At 34.5% G+C, this 21180-nt stretch overlaps 1 protein-coding gene across 1 annotated transcript; it reads right to left on the reverse strand.

The window, feature by feature from the left end:
• Positions 1-322: 322 nt before the first annotated feature.
• Positions 323-20020, reverse strand: LOC148951182 (endochitinase-like). The gene is made up of 5 exons (XM_089091017.1): positions 19894-20020; positions 15741-15925; positions 12777-12942; positions 705-817; positions 323-403 (listed from the first exon to the last, which is right to left on the reverse strand). Exons 1-5 carry the CDS (start codon positions 19955-19957, stop codon positions 323-325), a joined length of 609 nt encoding a protein of 202 aa, XP_088947143.1. The 5' UTR covers positions 19958-20020.
• Positions 20021-21180: the final 1160 nt, after the last annotated feature.

Raw genomic sequence — 21180 nt, forward strand, 5'->3', positions numbered from 1 at the left:
CATTTAATATTGTCATGTGATATTGTCACGTAATATTTAGTCGTTGAACTTTTATTTTGAAATCGGCTGGTTTATTTGCATTTTATGGACCTTGTTGAATCAAGGGTACTATTGTTCAAATCAGATTTCACAATTTTAGGTCTGTTTTCTTTACACAAAGATCATAATAAGGCTTCGTTATTTTTACCATTACACAAAAGTCATAATAAAGCTTTGCTATTTGTACAATTTAGTCAGGTTATGATAAGGCTTTCTCACAGCAAGAATGGTTTTACTTTACAATTTATGTTATTTTAAAACTTGGCGGTCAAAAGTAAAACAACTAATGAAACGGCGTATGGAACTCAGTTCGTCTTTCTAAGAACAACTTCGAAAGATGGTTGGATGGCATTTCAAAGAACGGCTTATAAGCGAAAAGTAAAACCGAGGTTTTACAAAAGAAACGCTTATTAGTAAAATGAATGATTGGATGTGAACGGCGAAAACGAACGCAGTAACTAAATCATTCGGTCATTTTATGCAGTTTTGACATTCACACTATCAAGGATTCGTTTCAGGGAGGGAGGCTGTTTCCAGTTATCTTGAATAGGAGCCATATATAAAGAGGTATTTCCTTTGGTACGATATTATTTTTAAGCATACATTTTATTCTTTGTTTTCTCTTGAAAAGAGCAAACTAGAAAGCATACACAAGGCTTTCTTACCTGCACCCACAAAAGAAAGTTGTCCTTGTCTGCAAATGTTCCACCTCTGTCTGTTGCTCCGGGATATTCCCAGTCTAGATCGAAACCATCAAAGTTGTACATATTTAGAAGTCCTGTAATAGATAATAGATTGTAATTGATTATGGTTTAAAAGTGTGGTGTATGTGATATGCTAGCATTAAAAACGATATACAGTGCCTGTAAAACTATGACTATAGAAATGTTGAGTAAAATTTTTACTTTTAACATTAATAAGATAAGTAAGAAAGGTAAAGGATGCGACATTGGAATTTACAGCCCTTACCTGTGGTGCTGATCTCCATTTCATAGCCGTTCAGCCAGGAAGTGCGATGGGCATGTAGAGATGTTTCGATTCTGGCTGAGGTTACAGAGTTACTGCACTATTACCAGTGACCCCAGGACTCGAACCCATGTCCTCACAGATAAAGGATTTCAAGTCTAGGAAGTTAGAAGCCTAGCATGCTAATCACTCGGCTAAGAGAAGTGGGAACAACAGTTTTAAATGGACTCAACACAATGTACGCAATTGATTTAACCTGAATTGGTTCCTTTTACGCGTATTCCTGGAAAGACCAAACTAAAGATGCAAATCCTTCAAAGCGTACGATTTTAAAATGGTTCTTCCCAAAAAAATCCAAAAGTTTTACCCCTTGAACCACATTTATTTAATGATGTCTAACATAAGTTTATGAATTTATTTTGCATTGTTTCATACTAAATGAATGTAAATAATTTCTTAGGCTGACGCAGCTTTTTCATTTATTTATTTCTATAGATTTTGCTTTCTATTCAATGAAGATAGAGAATTCAAATAAGTGAAAAAGATTTTGTGTTTGTTTTTAAATTAATATGTTTAAGTTTTTCTAGTTTTAATGTGACTAGAATTGATTGACATATACTAAATTAAAAGCCCATAAATGTGGTAAACATCTTCAAAACGTAATATTTCAGAGTATAGTCTTTACAGCTGATTTTTGCAAAAAAGCAACACAGTCAATAGAGTTTGATGTGTGTAGGTAAATAATGTTTGACATACTTCCTGTGATCGCGTAGTATTACCTAAAAATCCATTTCAAGCTTAAAAACAACTACTGAAACAGAATTGTTGGGTGTTATAAGACATTCAGTTATCTATCAGATAACAGGCCCCTTTTTACTTTTGTAAATTCCATTTTCTTCTTGTAAACCCTTTGTAACTCCTCCTTACGCAATTCTATGTTTGTTTTGTGCTTCTGATAAAACATTTTTTGCAAATAGAAATCAAAACGGATTACCAATCAATATACATAAATAGCAATGCAGAGGTTTGACTTTAAATGTGCTAGTTTATTAAAAAGATTTTTCCAAAAGAAGTTTTTCAAGGAAAGTTCATATGCCGTATGAAAACTTAAGAGGGGCATATAGAAAAGTTCTATAATTATAATTTAAACTTAAAACGACCAAAAATTACTTTTATTGGTGGTTAAGAGAAAGAAACCCACTGTTTGGTGTTGGCTATGTTACCCTGAATCTTTCAGTGCTATAAAAAGTCAATCGTTTTCACTGGATGTGGATACCCTCGTCGCTTTTAATGATGACAGTACCCTTGGTACCGCAGTAAGAACGGAGTGTGAGACATGGGCGTACATAGCTTCTTCTCTTGGAGAGGGGGACAGCCGATTCTGTGATGAAGAGTGAGGGGCTGAAGTTATATTGGCAGTTCACAAAACCTTACAATGCCAGCAAGTTCTATCACATCTATGAAATCTTCTTTAATAAATAATTACAAAAAATCATCAACAAGCTTCAGCATTAATCAGTTTTCTTGGATTGGAGCTAAATCTTTCCAAGACATTATGGATAATCGCTTCTTTGTTTGATTTTATTATGTCATTCTAGCTGTTTATTTCCAGCTTTTCAACCATCTACCTATTATCAACTACATTTTCACTGCTCCCACCATCTTTACTAATAATACTACCAAGGTAAGTGAAGCTGCCCACCTGATCGATCTTTTCATTATCAACGTCACATTTTCATCTTCACTTATTCCTAGCCTTAGTGACTTAGTCTTCTTAGCATTAATTTTCAAACCTGTTCTAGCATCCTGAACTCACAAAACCTCTAAAACTTAATTCATTTTGCTCACATTTTCATCTAGGATGCTTAAATCATCAGCATAATCTAAGCCCAGGAGACTTTTTCCTTTATTATTCAAAGAAATTTTTGGAATGCGAGAAAGATATCCAGAAAAGAGGGAGGTGATTCATTCTGTCCTTAAGCCTTCTTCTCGTCTTTCTTTTGTCCCTCCAAGTCATGCAGTTAATGGCATGGTTGTTGAGGGTGAGTAGTCTGTTCAAGAAGCATTCACTTCATATTTTGCCAATACTGGAAAAACTATTGCTTCTTCAGTCAGCTCTTCGCCGTCGCAATCATGTTACAAATATCACCTTGGCTCAAATCAATGTAATTGAAAATTGCTTCAGATAAATCGGTCTTTTGAAAATGGGATTTTTCCCAGTTCTCTCAAGCAAGCTTAAATAATTGTTTTATAAAAAGAAGCACCATGGAATGATCCAGCTAATTATCAACCTACTCTAATTATCAACAGATTTTTCCCATGATTTTCACTTTGGTTTTTAAGCTAAGTAGTCAATGGAGCATGTATGTGCAACTCTTTTGAATTTTCTCCAAATCACACTTTATGTGTGATCAAAATAGTTCAAAGATCATACAACAAAAATTTCGGTGCCGACACAACTCCCCAGGGCTCGGGGGCTGGCGTTGTAAGTTATACCCTGGGGCATATTTGGGTGTTATGGAAGGGATGCTCGTATTAATTTAAAAGAGGGCTCATTTGATTGGAAATTGAAAGTTTTAGTTCATTTTTAAGAGTCAAAAGAAATCGGAGGGCACCTAGCCCCCCCCCCCCCCTTAACGCTCTTTTTTCCTCAAACCCATTTGATAAGAATTTTGAGATAGACTTTTTTAAAAAATAGTTCAAAGACCATATAACGAAAACTCCAGGGTTGACACAGCCCCCCAGGGCTCGAGGGCAGGTGTTGTAAGTTACGCCCTGGGGAATATATGGTTATTATTGAAGGGATGCTCGTAAAAGCGTCAGAGAGGGCTCATTTGATTGGAAATTGAAAGTTCTAGTTCAGTTTTTTAGACTCAAAAGAGATTAGAGGGCAACTAGCCCCCCCCCACGCCACTTTTTCCCCAAATACATCCAATAAAAATATTGAGATAGCCATTAAGTTAAAAATTGCTCAAAAGTCAGATAACAAAACTCAGGTGTCGTCACAAACCCCCAGGGCCGGGGGACAGGCGCTGTAAGTTATGGCATGGGGCATATATGGCTCTTATGATAGGGATGCTCTTATAAACTTCAGAGAGGGCTCATTTGGTTGGAAATTGGAAGTTCGAGCTCACTTTTTAAGAGTCAAACGAGATCCTAGTGCAGCTAGCCCCTCCCCCACGCCTTCTTTCTCCAAACCTTAAATTTTGAGATAGACATTCTGTTAAAAAAAGTTCAAAGGTCGGATAAGAAAAGCTTCGGTGTCAATACAACCCCCCAGGGCCCAGGGGAAGGCATTCTAAGTTATGCCCTAAGAGCATGTAAGGTTCTTATGAAAGGAATGCTCATATAAACATCATAGAGGGCTCATTTGATTGGACATTGAAAGTTCTAGTTCACTTTTTAGAGTCAAGAGAGTCAAGGACAACTAGCTCCCCCCACGGCCTTTTTCCCCGAACCCATCTGCTACAATTTTGAGACAGCCAGTTTTTGGAAATTGTTCAAAAATTAGATAACGAAAACTCCCCCCAGGGCCCGGGGGATAGGCGTTGTAAGTGTTGTCCTGGGGGCGTATATGGTTCTTATCAAAGGAATGCTTATCTAAACTTCAGAGAGGGCTCATTTGATTGGAATTTGAAAGTTCTAGTTTAATGTTTAAGAGTCAAAAGATATCCGAGGGCAACTAGACCCCCCCCCACACACCCATTTTTCCCCAAGCCCATCCGATAATATGTTTATAACAGTCATTTTATTACAAATAGTTCAAAGGTCAGATAAGAAAAATTCCTGTATCGACGCAACCCCCCAGCGCCCGGAGGAGGGCGTTATGAGTAATGCTCTTGGGGCATATGTAGTTCTTACGGAAGGAATGCTCGTATAAACTTCGGAGAGCGCTCATTTGATTGGAAATTGAAAGTTCTTGATCACTTTTTAAGAGTCAAAAGACATCGGAGGGTAACCACCTCCCCCCTCCACGCCCTAAATGCTTTAGATAAAAATTTTGAGATAGACATTTTGTTAAAAATAGTTCAAAATTCAGATAACAAAAAACTCCGGTGTGGACACAGCCCCCCAGTGTCCGGGGATAGGCATTGTAAGTTATGCCCTGGGGGCATATATTGTTGTTATGGAAGGGATACTCGTATAAACTTCATAGAGGGCTCATTTGATTGGAAATTGAAAGTTGTAATTCACTTTAAAAAGTGATTTGAGGGCAGCTAGCCTTCCCCCACACTCCATTTACTTTTTTCTCAGATGCACTTCATATAGAAGGAGTCGTCGTATAAACTTCAAAGGGGGCTCATTCGATTGGAAATCGAGAGTTCTAGTGCCCTTTTTGAGAGTCAAAAGCAATCGGAGGGCATCCAGCACCCCCCCCCCCAAGCCTTTTTTCCCCAAACACATCTGATAAAAAGTTTGAGGTGGCCATTTTGTTAAAATAGTTCAAAGATCATATAACAAAAAATCCTTTACGTATGGTCATTTTGTTAAGAATAGTTCAAACGTCAGACAAGAAAAACTCCTGTGTCAACGCGACCCCCCCCTCCCCCCGCCCCCGAGGACCCAGGACAGGTGTTGTAAGTATTCCTCTGGGAGCATATATGGTTTTCATGGAAGGTATGCTGGTGTAAACTTCGGAGAGGGCTCATATGATTGGAAATTGAAAGTTCTAGTTCACTTTTTAAGAGTCAAAAGAGTTCCAAGGGCAAATAGCCCCCCCCCTCTCCACGCCCTATTTTCCTCAAACCCATCTGATAAGAACTTTGAGAGAGCCAGTTTTTTCAACATAGTTCAAAGGTCAGATAACAAAAACTCTGGTGTCGACACAACGCTCCAGGGCCCGGGAGACAGGCATTGTAAGCTATGTCCTGGGGCCGTATGTGGTTCTTATGAAAGGGATACTCGTATAAACTTCAGAGAGGGTTCATTTGGATGGAAATTAAAAGTTGTAGTTCATTTTCTCAGAATGAAAAAAGATCGGAAGGCAACTAGCCCCAAATTAAACTGAATATTTTATGTATAATAACATTAATTGCTGAAAGCTCATCAGTTCAAAATATTACAATAATTTTAAAGTTTATTTTCATATTAAGCACAAAAGAAATTATTTGTCATAAAATTGGTTTTCAGTAAAGCGCAAATGACGCAATAGGTTTTAGACTTTTACAGTGAGAGAAGGGAGTGATACCCAAACTCTTGTTTGTAGTGATCTTTGTTCGTTTTAAGCTTGATTTGCATATTCAATTTAAGTTTCAATCGTTTTAAGATTTATTTATTCATTTACATTAACATCTATTGCATGTTTGTTTGCATTAATTTTTTATTTAATTTCTGTTTGTTTTGAGTTTCATTGATACTTCAATAGTCAATTTTTTTTTTTCGTTTCGAGCTTGGTTTTCATATTCAATCTAAGCATTACTAGCTTTAAGATCTATTTATTCATTTATATTATTAAGATTCACACGAGTATGCTCTTTAAACGTAATGTATACCCGAGTACATTAAACGACAATACATTTATCTGATTTCTTTTAATTAATTAAAAACTTTTTCCACAAAATGAGTTTTTTTTAAAAAAGTAAAGAACTCCATTAAACCATAAATGAACAAAAATATAATCAAATAATCTAACAAGCATGCGACTACCACAAATCAGTATAAATAAATAAATGAAACCCAAAACAAACAGAAATTAAAATAAATAACAGAGTCAAACTCAAAACGAGCAGAAATTAATATGAGTAGGGTTCAAAATCCCTATGCTTTCTAAAAGCCAGAATATAATTTGTACTTTATTGAAAAAAATCAAATGAATTGAATCGAGATTGGAAATCAAGAGTTCTAGTGCCCTTTTAGAGAGTCAAAAGCAATCGGAGGGCATCCAGCCCCCCCCAAGCCTTTTTTCCCCAAATACATCTGATAAAAATTTGAAGTAGTCATTTTGTTAAAATAGTTCAAAGATCATATAACAAAAACTCCTTTACGTATGGCCATTTCGTTAAAAAATAGTTCAAACGTCAGACAAGAAAAACTCCTGTATCGACGCAACCCCCCCCCCCCCCCCGAGGACCCAGGGCAGGCGTTGTAAGTATTCCTCTGGGAGCATATATGGTTCTTATGGAAGGTAGAGGGCTCATATGATTGGAACTTGAAAGCTCTCGTTCAATTTCTTAGAGTCAAAAGAGATCAAAGGGCAAATAGCCCCCCCCCTCTCTACGCCCTATTTTCCTCAAACCCATACGATAAGAACTTTGAGAGAGCCATTTTTTCAAAATAGTTCAAAGGTCAGATAACAAAAACTCTGGTGTCGACAAACCCCCCCCCCTCCAGGGACCGGGAGACAGACATTGTAAGCTATTTCCTGGGGCCGTATGTGGTTCTTATGAAAGGGATTCTCGTATAAACTTCAGAGAGGGTTCATTTGGATGTAAACTAAAAGTTGTAGTTCATTTTCTCAGAATGAAAAAGACCGGAAGGCAACTAGCCCCTCCCGTCCTCCACGCCTTTGGGTTTATCGGATAGATAAACCTATCCGATAAAAATTTCAGGTGACCATTTTGTTAAAAAAGTTCAACCATCAGATATTAAAACTCCGGGATCGACACAACCCCCCAGGGCCCAGGGACAGGCATTGTAGGTTATACTCTGGGGATATATATGGTTCTTATAGAAGGGATGCTCGTATAAACTTCCGATAGGGCTCATTTGATTGAAAATAGAAAGTTTTAGTTCACTTTTAAAGAGTCAAAAGAGACCGAAGGTTAATTAGACCCCCCTCCCCACGCCCTTTTTCTCCAAACCCATCCGATAAAATTTTTTAGATAGCCATTTTGCTAAAAATAGTTCAAACATCAGATAATAAAAACTCGAGGTTGAAACAAACCCATTTTTTCACTTGGATATTGTTACTTTGCTACCAGTTGTGATACTTTGATGAACATTAGATTTTTTTTTAAAAAGTTTGATGTTGAAATAATGAATTTTTAAAAACTTGAAAATTTTTGCAATCAAAAACGAATAAAAATTAATTTAAAAAAAAAAATCCGAAAAAATAAGTTTTTCAAAGAAAAGTAAAGGCCATTTTAAACTTAATCTCATCATATACAAATACCTTTTAAAATTCAAACTCAAAACGACCAGAAATTACTATTAAAGAATAAATAAAACCTAAAACGAACAGAAATTAAATAAACAATCATAGCAAATAACATACAACAAGTAATAATATAAATGACTAAATAGATCTTAAAGCGAGTAATGATTAGATTGAATATGAAAATCAAGCTTAAAAAAAAAAATCCTATTGAAGTATAAATGAAACTTAAAACGAACAGACATTAAATAAACAGTTAATGCAAACGAACATACAATAGATATTAATGTAAATTATTAAATAAATCTTAAAACGAGTGAAACTTAAATTGAATATACAAAACAAGCTTTGAAACGAACAAAAATCACTACAAACAAGAGTATCACCTGCTTCTCTCACTGTAAAATTCTGGAACTTACTGCGTTATTGGCGCTTTACTGAAAACTATATGCGTCTTGAACAGTACTTGGAAAGTATAAACAACATCAAATTGAATATTAAATGTATAATGAAATTAATTGTTGAAAGATTCATCCGTTCAAGAATTTATTTTACTGTAATTTGATTTTATTTTCAATTATATAAGAAATGGAAAAGAATATATTTTTAAAATTCTTTTTTTCGAGCTAAATGCAATGACTCGACAGGCTTTTGATTTTAGGTTATAGATAAGAAAGGAGGCAGTATCCCAACTCTTGTTTTTAGTAATACTATATTCGTCTTGAACAACTTTAAAAAGAGCTTATAAATTAAACTGAATATTTGATGTATAGTAACATTAATTGCTGAAAGCTCATCAGTTCAAAATGTTACAATAATTTTAATGTTTATTTTCATATCAAGTACAAAAGAAATTATTTGTCATAAAATATGTTTTCAGTAAAGCGCAAATGACGCAATAGGTTTTAGACTTTTACAGTGAGAGAAGGGAGTGATACCCAAACTCTTGTTTGTAGTGATCTTTGTTCGTTTTAAGCTTGGTTTGCATATTCAATTTTTGTTTTCAATCGTTTTAAGATTTATTTATTCATTTACATTAATATCTATTGTATGTTTGTTTACTTTGATTTTTTATTTAATTTCTGTTTGTTTTGAGTTTCATTGATACTTCAATAGCCAATTTTTTTTTCCGTTTCGAGCTTGGTTTTCATATTCAATCTAAGCATTACTCGCTTTAAGATCTATTTATTCATTTATGTTATTACTTGTTGTATGTTTTCTGCTATGATTGTTTATTTAATTTCTGTTCGTTCTGGGTTTCATTTATTCGTTAATAGTAATTTCTGGTCGTTTTGAGTTTGAATTTTAACAGGTATTTGTATCTGCTGAGCTTAAAACGTTTAAAACGGCCTTTACTTTTCTTTGAAAAACTCATTTTTCTGAATTTTTTTTTTATTAATTTTAAGCAAAACGGCTATCTTAAAATTTGATTGGATGTACTTCGAGGGTACTGCTGGAGGCAGCTAGCAACCAAGGGCAAGAGACACGGCTGGTTGCCCTTAAATGTCTTTCGTCATAGGCAGCGCAATAGTGCTGCCTAAGTAAAGAGCGATGTGGACACAATGTATTTTTTTCTCTTTAGACCAGGGCACTTCGTATTGAAGAAGTTATCGCAGGAACTTTGAAAGAGCTCATTCGATTTGAAACTGAGAGGGCTAATGCTCTGTTTAATAGCCGAAAGTGACTGGAGGGCAACCAGCCCCACGCCCAACATTTCCCAAACACATTCAATCCAAACTTTGAGATAGCCAGTTTGTTCAGCGTGGTTGAAAGGTCTGGAAATTATGCCTTTAAGGATGACAACCCCCAGAGCCCTCAGGGCAAAGGTTTTAAGTTATGTCCTGGGGGTATATACGTCTTGTTTATAGAAAGCGTCGTCGTATAAACTTCGAAGGGGGGTCGTTGGATTGGTAGTCAGAAGTTCTAGTGCGTTTTTAATAGTCGAAAGTGATGAGAGGGCAACCAGCCCCCCCCCACACCCATCATTTGCCTAAGACATCCAATCAAAATTTGTGATAGCCGTTTGTTTAACGTAGTTGAAAAGTCCAGTAATTATGTCTTTGAAGATTAAGACCCTCATCTCCCGCGGCTCTTAGGGGAATGGTTGTAAGTTATGCCCAGAAGCATATAAGGTTTTTATGGAAAGGGTGGTGGTATAAATTTCGGAGAGGGCTCATTGGATTGAAAACCAGAAGTTCTGGTGCCATTTTTAATTGTCGAAAATATTTGGAGGGAAACCAATCCCCCCCCCTCCACGTTCATAATTTCCCAAACACATCCAATCAAAGGGTCTAGTAATTATGACTTTAGGGATGACATCCCCCAAACCCCTCAAGGCAAGGGCTATAAGCTATACTAGTTGACCATTGTTAACATTTGAAGTTTTTTCTGGAAAGGGTGGTTATATAGACTTCGATGCATAGATAGAATTTTAAAATAATTTAAATAAGTATTATTTTTTAGGTCAACCTGATGAAGTATTAAATTAAACTAAACAATATTGTTTGTCATCATGCCTTCTCAAGACCAAAAAATAATTGGTACTTTACTGAAACAGAATACATTTAAAATGTTTTCACTGTTTTTACTTAAAAAAATGATTAAAACTTTTTTTTTAAACATAAATGTCTGTATATGTATATTAAACTGTATATTAAAACACGGTCATTTGTTTTTTTCAGTAAAGTGTTAATTATGTTCTGGTCTTGAGAAGGCATGGGGTTTGTCAGCCCTACTCATGTTAATTTTTGCTCGTTTTGAGTTTCAATCTTTTATTTATTGTAATTTCTGTTCGTTTTGACTTTCATTTATTTATTCATGGTGGTTTATGGTACTTTTACGCTTGAAAGATTATTTTACTTTATTTCTGCTTATCTTTGGTTTAATGTAGCTCCTTACTTTTCTTTGAAAAACTTGTTTTGTGGAAATTTTTCTAAAATTAATCTCTTTAAAAAGGAGCCTGTTCTGGCGTTCGAAGTAGTAGGCAAGCACTGTGTTGTTTAGATCTGGTTAAAGAGATTGGGAATGTATGGGAGTTGGGTCGTCGGCGAATGAACGTGACAGTATCTAAGTGGCCAATGACAGTTTAGCGTTCGCCAACTTCGTTCAAAAAGTGGAAAACCTTAAAGAAATTTAGTAGTTAATATAAGAATTTCTCTGAAACTGAAAATTAATTAGATTTTTGTCTAAGAATTATTTTAAATCAAAGTCTGATCTGAAAAAAGTAGATCTAGTTTCAACGGCAGGTCTAGCTGGCACCAGTTTGGGAAAATGTAGGCCGCATAAATAGACAAGTTGACTTCGGGTTGTAAGCCTACTAGTGTCAAAATTTTATTCAATTTATCTTCCCTTCGGGTACATAAATTGAGGTAGGAGGTGAAAAATGCCCCCTCAAACTTGGAATATATTTTTTTTTAGTGAAAAAAAAACTTTTTGGTGTTATATTGTAAATATAGACAGAAACAAACTTGCTCCCCCACCCCGTCCCCCCAGATTTTAAAAAACACAGTCCCCCCCCCCTCCTATACTCTGTAAATTTAAATCCATTGCCCCCTTACATTTTAAGGTACCTGGAAGGACAGGTGAGCAGTAGTTCAGGGCAGGCTTAAAAGAAAAAGGAAGAAAACCACTGCACGTTAGATAGCGTTAGTGATGTTCCTTTGTAGCACTGTCACAAGTTTCCACTCTTATCCGTTTCCCATTCTTTTTTGGATCTTGCTATTGATTCAATACTATTGTTACTACCAAACCTGCTACCTGTTCGCGTGTTGCAGTGCTTTTTCTATATTGCCTGGTGTCTACATATCTAATCACATTTGCTGGTATTTAGTCAATCAACAGTTTTTACGTCAACCTCAAAGTCAACCTAAAATAACTCAAATTTGTGAAAGAGCTAGAGTGGCAAAATTTGTCGGATTCGGAATCAGCACATATTTTTGGGCCGGGTAGTGAAAGAATCTTTTTTATAGCAATTTGTTTGAGGTTGGCCCCTTTTTTCACAAATTTCCAAGATTATTAGGTAATAAATCCATAAATAGGTTGCCAGGCAGAGATTGCTAAGCGTGGCAGAAGTATGCCATGTGTGGTGCAATTATGCCACGCCTGGATGAATTTTACTGTGCGTGGTATAAGTTGTGTTATTTCAAATAGGTGGAATAGTGCCTTAAAAACCCTCCGATAATTTTACCAGAACTTTGGGGTGTGCTTTTGCCGTGCTTAGAGAAATTCCTGGTAACAATTTTCGTATAAACACATCTTTGTAAACATACAAAATTATTGTCAACAAGCAAAAATATCGTTGAATATGTGGGTGAATTAGAGTAAGATTTTAAAATGGTGAATATGAAAGTAAAACGTGCACACTTCCTCATTTAATGCTCGTAATTTTCAACTGCTGTGTGATTTCTGCGGAATTTCTTAATGCTGCTCAAATTTTGTTTATTTTGATTTTAGACTAAAATATTTATCTTTTTGAATTTTTGAAAACAAATTTTTGCTCGTCAACATCTGTGTGTTTTGCATCTTAAAAAAAAAATGTTAGCACAGTTTTTACGGGCCCATCACGCCTTTACTCGCTGTGTCGGTGCTTACTTCGAGATCAGAGGCCATTAATCTATATAAAATATATATGTGTAAAAGTTGCGTTCTTTCTAAATGAGGAGTAAAATCTAAATCTCACTTAAAACGCTGGCAGTGAAGGAATCTCTCCTTGACTGTTGAGCCACCATGTTTGAGTAATTTTCACCACCTTCATCCCAGCCTCCTACGGCAACTAATGCTTTTAGATGAGGCCAACGTTCTTTCAATCCAACGAATCGTTCAAAGCCTTTGTCATCAATATCTCTCTAAAAATAAGAGACTTGTATTAAACCTTTGAGATATGCTTCGTTTTACATTAATCCTTATATTAAGAAACAATTCTAAAAGTACTTGTATAAAATATTCTATGGGGTTAGTTGTATAATTTATTTTTCACTATTTACTTTATTTCACAAAATATTAGAAAATGAAGTAGATAAATTTTCATCCCCTATAAGGCTAAAACCTGATATAACAGGTTTGATAAAGCAGCAGGAAACGTAAAAAGTGCTAGTTCTGACAGTTTTGACCCTCGCCTAAAAAATGTGATAAAAAGAAAATGAAGCTATAAATTCGTCACGCTGAGGAAAGAAAGAAAAAATCGTAGATAAGGCTCCACCGTTACTATAGTGATAAGCCATAAGGCTTTGGTGTATTATTATTATTTTTTTTTTTTTTTAGCTACTTCATATGGAAGGGGTGATCGCAGAAACTTCTGAAGGGACTCAATCAATTGGAAAATGAAAGTTTAAGTAGCCTTTTTACGCGAAGAAAGTGATTGGAGGGCAGCTAGCCCAATCCCCTGCCTCTCCAATAAATAATAGATGGATATTTTGAATTAGCCATTTTGGTCAAAATTATCTAATGGTCAAATAACCATGCTTTCGGGAATGACATACCCCCCCCCCCCAGCCCCTGTAGCGAGGGTGTAGGTTACGGAGGTTGCTCATTTTTTATATAAAGCTTGTTATTACATTGAGAAAATGCTTAAGGCATTAATTTGAGACTTTCAGGAAACGCTGGAGGGATTGTCGAATAAACCAAAACACACTATGTAAATGCTGGTTGCCAAAAGGGTGCATCAATAATATCTAAGGGGGTGTTTGAGGGTATTAAGTTGATACTTTCAGGGTATATTGAGAGGGATTTTGAAGATTGATCAGACGGCACCTAGCCCCCTGACCTTTTTAAATTCCCCCCGCCCCCTACACCGATTAAAAATTTGAAAAAGCTATTTTGTTCAAAATAGTCAAAAGATCAAATAACTCTGCCTCTAAAGATGCTATTTCCCCTATGGCCTCTAGGGCAAGAATTGTGAGATATTGAGTTTACCCATTGTTTACATGCAGGACGTAGCGTTGGGAAAGGGGGAAATGTTAAATCCCCCTCTTGAAGATTGATCAGACGGCACCTAGCCCCCTGGCCTTTTTAGATCCCCCCCCACATAGCGACTAATAACTTGAAAAAACCATTTTGTTCAAAATAGTCAAAAGGTCAATTAACTCTGCCTCTAGGGGTGCTATTTCCCCTACAGCCCCTAGGGCAAGAATTGTGAGATATTGAGTTTACCCATTGTTTACATGCAGGACTTACTATTAGGAAAGGGGGGAATGTTAAATCCCTCTTTTGAAGATTGATCAGATGGCACCTAGCCCCCTGGCCTTTTTACATTCCCCCCTCCCCCAACACCGATTAATAACTTAAAAAAGCCATTTTGTTCAAAATAGTCAAAAGGTCAAATAACTCTGGCTCTAGGGATGCTATTTCCCCTACAGCCTCTAGGGCAAGAATTGTGAGTTATTCAGTTTACCCCTTTGTTTACATGCAGGACTTACCGTTGGAAAAGGGGGGAATGTTAAATCCTGGGTGTGTCCAAAAAGGCAAAGAGTTCTAAAAACATAAATAGCCTTTCAATCCAGTTATATCGTTCGATACATTCTTAAGAGTGGGGTAGAAACTTTTGAATATAGATACACTGATAAAACACATTTATTTGTTAATAATTTATTGGTCCATTAATCAGAGCTTAAATTCACTAATTCATTTTAGTAAATCTTGTAACTTTTTATTAATTTTTTAACTGTTGTTTTAATTAAGAAGTATATTTTAATCATGTTTCGCAATGTTTGACTTCTCAAAAACGTTGATTCAATCCAGTAATATTATTTCTGTAACTTGAGGGGGGGGGGTAAAAACTTTTGAGTCAGGTGACATTCATAAAAAGTTTGTTTTCTTCTTCTTTGGAATATTCTTTGTATATGTTTTATGAAGAATTGAATGCTGATTAGAATGCGGCTTTTCTAATTCGCAGGATAGTTTAGCTGTTTGGATCACATTTAATGGGGTTTCAGACATAAGATCCCTAACTTCTTCCATTGTGTTCTACTTTTGAACTTAGTGTATGCCATTTTTACTAATAAATTTAAAAATTAAACGTTTAATGCTTTACTATATTTTTTAAACATAAGAATTAAAATGATTCATCCAAAACATGCATTTCATTGATTTTGTACTATAATCACATACCAAAACAGAAGTGCAGTTACTACTGTTTCTGTGTATGCCAACTATGTGCTGCTTTTGAACTTGGTGTATACCAGTTTTTCTGATACGTTTAGAAATTCAACATTTAATGTTTTTCACCATATTTTTTTAACATAAGTATTGAAATGGTTCATCCAGTGCATGCAAACTATTCCTGTGCAGTAGAATTAGATGCAAAGTATTGTTTTAACTTGGGTTTTTAAGTTTTTTTAATTTTTTTGTTATTTTCTTTTCTAGTTTTTTATTTTTCCTATATAGTTATCCTATATTTTTCTAGTAGACTATGTAAATTCAAAATGGTGAAAACCACAACCTTAGGAAGCAGAGCTATTTTACTAGGGAGGGAGGGTTAAAACGAATTTGAGAGCGTTTTTTAGATAAAAAAGTCATCGGAGCTGCCCATAAACTTTTTTTTAATGAAAGTAGACATTATATCGATCTCTTCTGCGCACAGGTATGTATGTGTTGCTTATGGCAATCATTACATGGATAAAATAAATTAAGAAATGCTATAAATTACTTCTGGATCGAGAATTAGGATTTCCCATGTTTGATTATTGCAGCCAACAAATGAATATATTATGTGTGTACATAAATCTCCAGGGATATCTTCTATGTCATAGCTTCCTAAATCTGGCCTGTATACCGCCCAATTTGAAAAGTAGCATACTCTTCTTGCCAAACGGTCCGGTAAGATCGTCGTATCTAGGGACAAAAAAAGATTAGTAGATTAGAAGAGAGGCGAAGAAATTTGATATACTTATAAAATTGTACCCTAGTTTCCTGATGTGCTAAATATACCACACTGATTTAGTAGATGTCTGAATGTTTTCTCATAGGTTTCTACTCGTTTGCAAAAATTACGTAAGTCATGGTTTGTAAATCACTTTTCTAGGATAAATAAACACCTATTTGTAATACCTAACCTGTTAGGTATTACAATGCTTCAGTTAAATTGGCTTAGTATGTGAAATAAATTAATTGTACCTTTGGTGAATTGCACTCACCAAAAGTATTTTTGTACATCGTTTTTATGGCACATTAAATTATAATTCTAAATATAAAAAAATATTAAATATTTTATCTGTTAAATATAATTATTTTTTGAATATTAAAAGTATTAAGTACATTTTTTTGTATCATTTCATTTAATACAAGGCGAAACTATCTTTGGTTTTCACCAACCATTGGTTATCCTAATCAAGTTTATTGCCAAGATCCGATTAGCCACAGGTACGTAATACCAGTCACCAGTTAGGCTTCCGAGAAAATTTTAATGCCTTGTTACCTTCAAAGCTGCAAAAAAAAATGTGTATTAAAAATACTATATTATTAAAGGCTATTTTTATGCACGATTCCGTTCATTTCCTTTTATTATCTGCACGTTTCTGCTAAGCTGAACAGGTTTTTTCCTTCAACCGGCAAGTCTACACCTAAATGGTATAGGAATAATAATTTCATCATTGCATATCATAGAAAGTCTAAGTTACTCCTCTCAAATAAAATAGTACTGGTGTATCTGACAATAAATTATTTCAGAAAACCATACTGTTAACTTTTGTTCTAGAGTCATGGAGGACTTCTATAGCTACTTGTGAAATATCTTTTAGCATATGAAGTTGGAGATTTTTTTACTTTTTTTAGGGGGGGGGGGGGTCCATGAAAATTAATTTTCATATTAGGTGTTGAAGAATACAATCAAAGAAACTTAAAAACAGAAAATTATTTTCTTTTTGATTGAATTGATTGTTTTTTTTATTTTGATTAATAGCCTTATGAGGCTCATAGGGCCTCATAAGGCCTTATGAACTCTACTGTGCTTATAAGACAGAGTTGAACTGGACTCTATTGTTCTTCTAAATGGATAGTTATTGTGCACAGAAAGAATAAAGGAAATTACTTGATTCAACCAGAGAATCGCGCAAATACCAGTTAATCATAATTGATTCAATTCGCTGGTGGAAACGCTCCGGTAGATTCATGATGCTGCCATTAGTAAAGACCCAACTAGACGAACACTCGTCCATTAACAGGCCACAATTTAAATTTGAGACTATTACAGATAAAGGGGGAATAAGAGGTTATTTGTGTAGGTGTAGATTACGTGTTAATATAGCAGACTATGGATTATATCAGAAATATTGCATTAGTAGTAACATGTTCAGTTTTCAAAAGATGAATTTTAAAATACATCCGATACAAATGCTGCGTACGTGAGATGTCTTTAATTTGCCCCAAAAAAAGAACGATGCGACTATTATACAAGTGTGTTCATTCAACATATTTTCTAGCATGATGAGACACTGCAGCTTTGGAAACTCTTTTGAATTTTTAATCGCTATTTACTAAATCAGATATTGGGTACACAAGAACTTTTGTGGACGAAATCGGCTCCAGTATGTCTGATCCTTCGTTTTTTTCTGTATATTCTCAAAAATGTAGAATTGGAGGTAAGTGATGAGCAGTAATTAATTGACCTGATTCAAAATCCATCACAATCTTCAACAAAATTTGTGAAAACAGCGCAAAAGCACATTTTAAATAGAATATGAAAGAATTCCATTATAAAAAAATTATATTGTCATCTACAGTCTCGTAAAAACACAAGGCAGCAATGCTAGGGCTGCAGTTAAGCAACCGAGTCATATAATAAGTATCGGCACAAGTTTCTTCATAATATTTATCATCCAGAGTTAACTGTGTAATTTTCTTCTTATTGACAAGCGTGAATTTCATTATTGTTGTTATTATTTATACATTTCACGTCAGATAAATAAAATTCAACGCAGTTTGGGCATTTATTTCAGTAAATCATGTGAAGAAAGTTGATGACGCTCTCAACGCCATCCCGGTATGATGATTAAGTAATTAATAAGTAAATATGAGTTCACCTGGTTGATGAGTTTTAGTAATGTAATTTTTTTTTTAACTCGTTTTTTTATGTTTAAATTAACTAGCTCACCTTTCTCATTTTCATATTCTTTTCGTTCATGTTAGCAGGGGTAAAGGCAGATCTAAAATTTCTTTCCTCCTCCCCCCCCCCGTTTTGGGCTGTCTTTTTCCAACAACTTCTATTAGTTAATATTTTTCCACTGTTTTAAGTTACACTTTGTCATCCTTTGACTTCACACTGCCATTTCTGAATCTCCTGATCTTCAAGCACTCCCTTTACTGGTTTTGCTACATTTCCTACTTCCAGCCCTCTCCCCTTCCCTTCATTCCAAACACCTGATAACCCACAACTATTGCCGAGTCAACTCAAAACGAGCAAAAATTAACATGAGTAGGGCTGATAACCCCCATGCCTTCTCAAGACCATAGCATAATTTGCGCTTTACTGAAAACAAATACGTTTAAAATGTCTTCACTTCTCTTAGTTTCATAAATAAAAATTATCAAAACTTTAAGGAATAAATATTAGCATATGTAAATATCAGTATATATTATTTAATATTATATCTAATATGATATTTAATACGATATTATTTAATTTGATATATATATATATATATATATATATATATATATATATATATATATATATATATATATATATATATGTGTGTGCAAGGCCGTATCAGGCCGTAAGCAGGAATTATAACAAATAAAAGTCAGAATTACACCGAAATAAAGAGAAGAAAGTTAAAACGAAAAAAAATTCAAATTTAAAACGACGACGATATGATGGTGTCTTCTATCAGGTTTTCAATTACTATTTTATTAATCATAACAGACATCCATAATGTTACATTTTAAAGCATACATGTACCACCCTTTTTATTTGATTTGTTGTCACATAAAATATGTTAAATACAAAATATCATATACAACAACTTCAAAAAATTCAACAACTTCCACATACTCTAACTGCAATAAAAGAAAATACTAATAAACAGTATTAATTCGAGAAGTAATAAGTTCTTTACAATTAAGTGAAGGAAAAACAGAAACAGTTCAGAGTACCGATTTTCTTGACACTTTCATCCCGTTATATAAATCTTACAATTTGGATTGGCTTATTTTTATGAATAGGATAAAACGAGGCGACATCCTGCGAGGATTATTCGTTGGTTTCTAACAAGGTTTGGCTCATAGGACTGGAATATATGTGTTATTACGTAGCACTGTTTCAAAGTAGTAGGGTATTAATGGGATTGGGTATGTGCACATATAGAAGGCAGGTAATTCATCTCTGAGGTTGATCCAATTTCCCTTTCAGTTGGAGAATTCATATTTGGATTTAGTAACATTTTCGAGTTTCCCTCCTCCTTCCCCCCGATAATCTCAACTATTTGTAACCTCAATGACAAAGCTTAGTTCTCAAAGAAACCAAGTTTTGCATTTCTATTTCAATTTCACTTTTGTAGTCAAATACCTTAATTTGAAGGTGAATATTCTGCGACCTATTCAGATCAAAAAATATCCAGAAATAAGAAAACAAGATTAAAATCCAAAGGCATAACTACTTCCTTACTTGGATTTGATGTCTATTCCAGTTGTTTCCTGCTCTTACTCATGCACTTTGGTAAAATAAACGTTATATTTCCCTTTCCACTGCGAATAAGCATGAAGTTAATAAAAAGCTACATTTATAGTGTCGTAGAAACGGGAAAAACGAGTCAAACGAAGCTAACCAATTTGCTCTGTGGAAATTGAACCCATCCTAAACTTACCAACAAATGATGCAGCAATAAAACTCAAAAACACTATCACTGCAGTTTCTATATTCGCGTGCATGTTTTTAACTGATTTAAATAGTATCTTACAACATATTTTATATTTATCGAGATAACGTATTTGCTGCTAATCCACCCAATTCATCAAAACTTCAATTTTTCGAGTGTCGACTCTTTTTCCTTCATACTAGAAGAATTTTTTACATGATAACAGAAAGTTCTAAATTTAGTAAATGTCAATTAGATTAGTTGATTCGACAAAAATATCTGCAAATTGGAAAAGTTTTACTTATCGAGAATGATCCATAAATATATAGAAAGCAAATAAAATCATTATTGCATAATGTTGCGGTCATGATCATTTGTGGATAGATAGTACTAGCTTTATCTTTTTTTTCTTTTTAATTTGTATTCGAACTTGATTTTTCCAGAGAGTAAGAACCTAATCTTTAATTTTTATTCTAATATTGCATATTTCATCCAAGTATCTTGGCCAATTACATTTATATCTGGTCTTTTCGTGGCAAGAAAAAAAAATATCGGAAAAAGTAGAGAAGAAAGAAGACACCTTGGAAATGGTGGAATATTCAATCGTAAACATGTATGAGGTCCATACAGAATGAGCGGTTACTAAAGAACTAACAATTAGGCAAGGATTTTGGGTGAATACTGTCAAGTTTTGCATCCTGTTATAATCCTTGTGGTAGTTAAACCTTTGAAGATGAAATGCTGCTTCGACAAATTCACCATTTTAATTAATCCTCCTGATTGTCCCAGCATTGTTCCTAGTGTTCTTTATTTTCTTGTATCAAAAGAAAATTAATTTTCTTGCTGAGGTAATCCAAAGTCGGCATATTACACAATCTAAGTTTAACAAGAAAAAAAAATTATATTTCACATCTTTTTATTATAACTAACGTACAGTGATTTGTAAAAGGAAGACTTTTGCTTGTCATCCAGGAGAAGAGACAAACAACTTGATAAGAAAAGTTCCAAGCTCTAACTAATTCACGTCTTAGAAAAGACGATGCGGTGATTTTAGAAAACCAGAAACTTCTAAGCATTGTGAGAACCAAACAAGATGCAGACATTTAAATTACACAATCAATTGAATTTTTTTTTAACAGAGTGGCTTTATAAATACCATTTTTATAGAATACTTCACCTGACGCCTTTTGATTTAACGCAGACGGTATATCCTACGGAAGAAAATTAGGTGAGTATGTAGGAAATTAGCGATAACACTTTAAGTTATGTAGAAGAAAAGAGTAGTTTGTTCAAGAA

Source organism: Artemia sp. Qi Xiang Cuo, chromosome 6 (genome assembly GCF_049724085.1).
Source record: "Artemia sp. Qi Xiang Cuo chromosome 6, ASM4972408v1, whole genome shotgun sequence".
NCBI lineage: Eukaryota > Metazoa > Arthropoda > Branchiopoda > Anostraca > Artemiidae > Artemia > Artemia sp. Qi Xiang Cuo.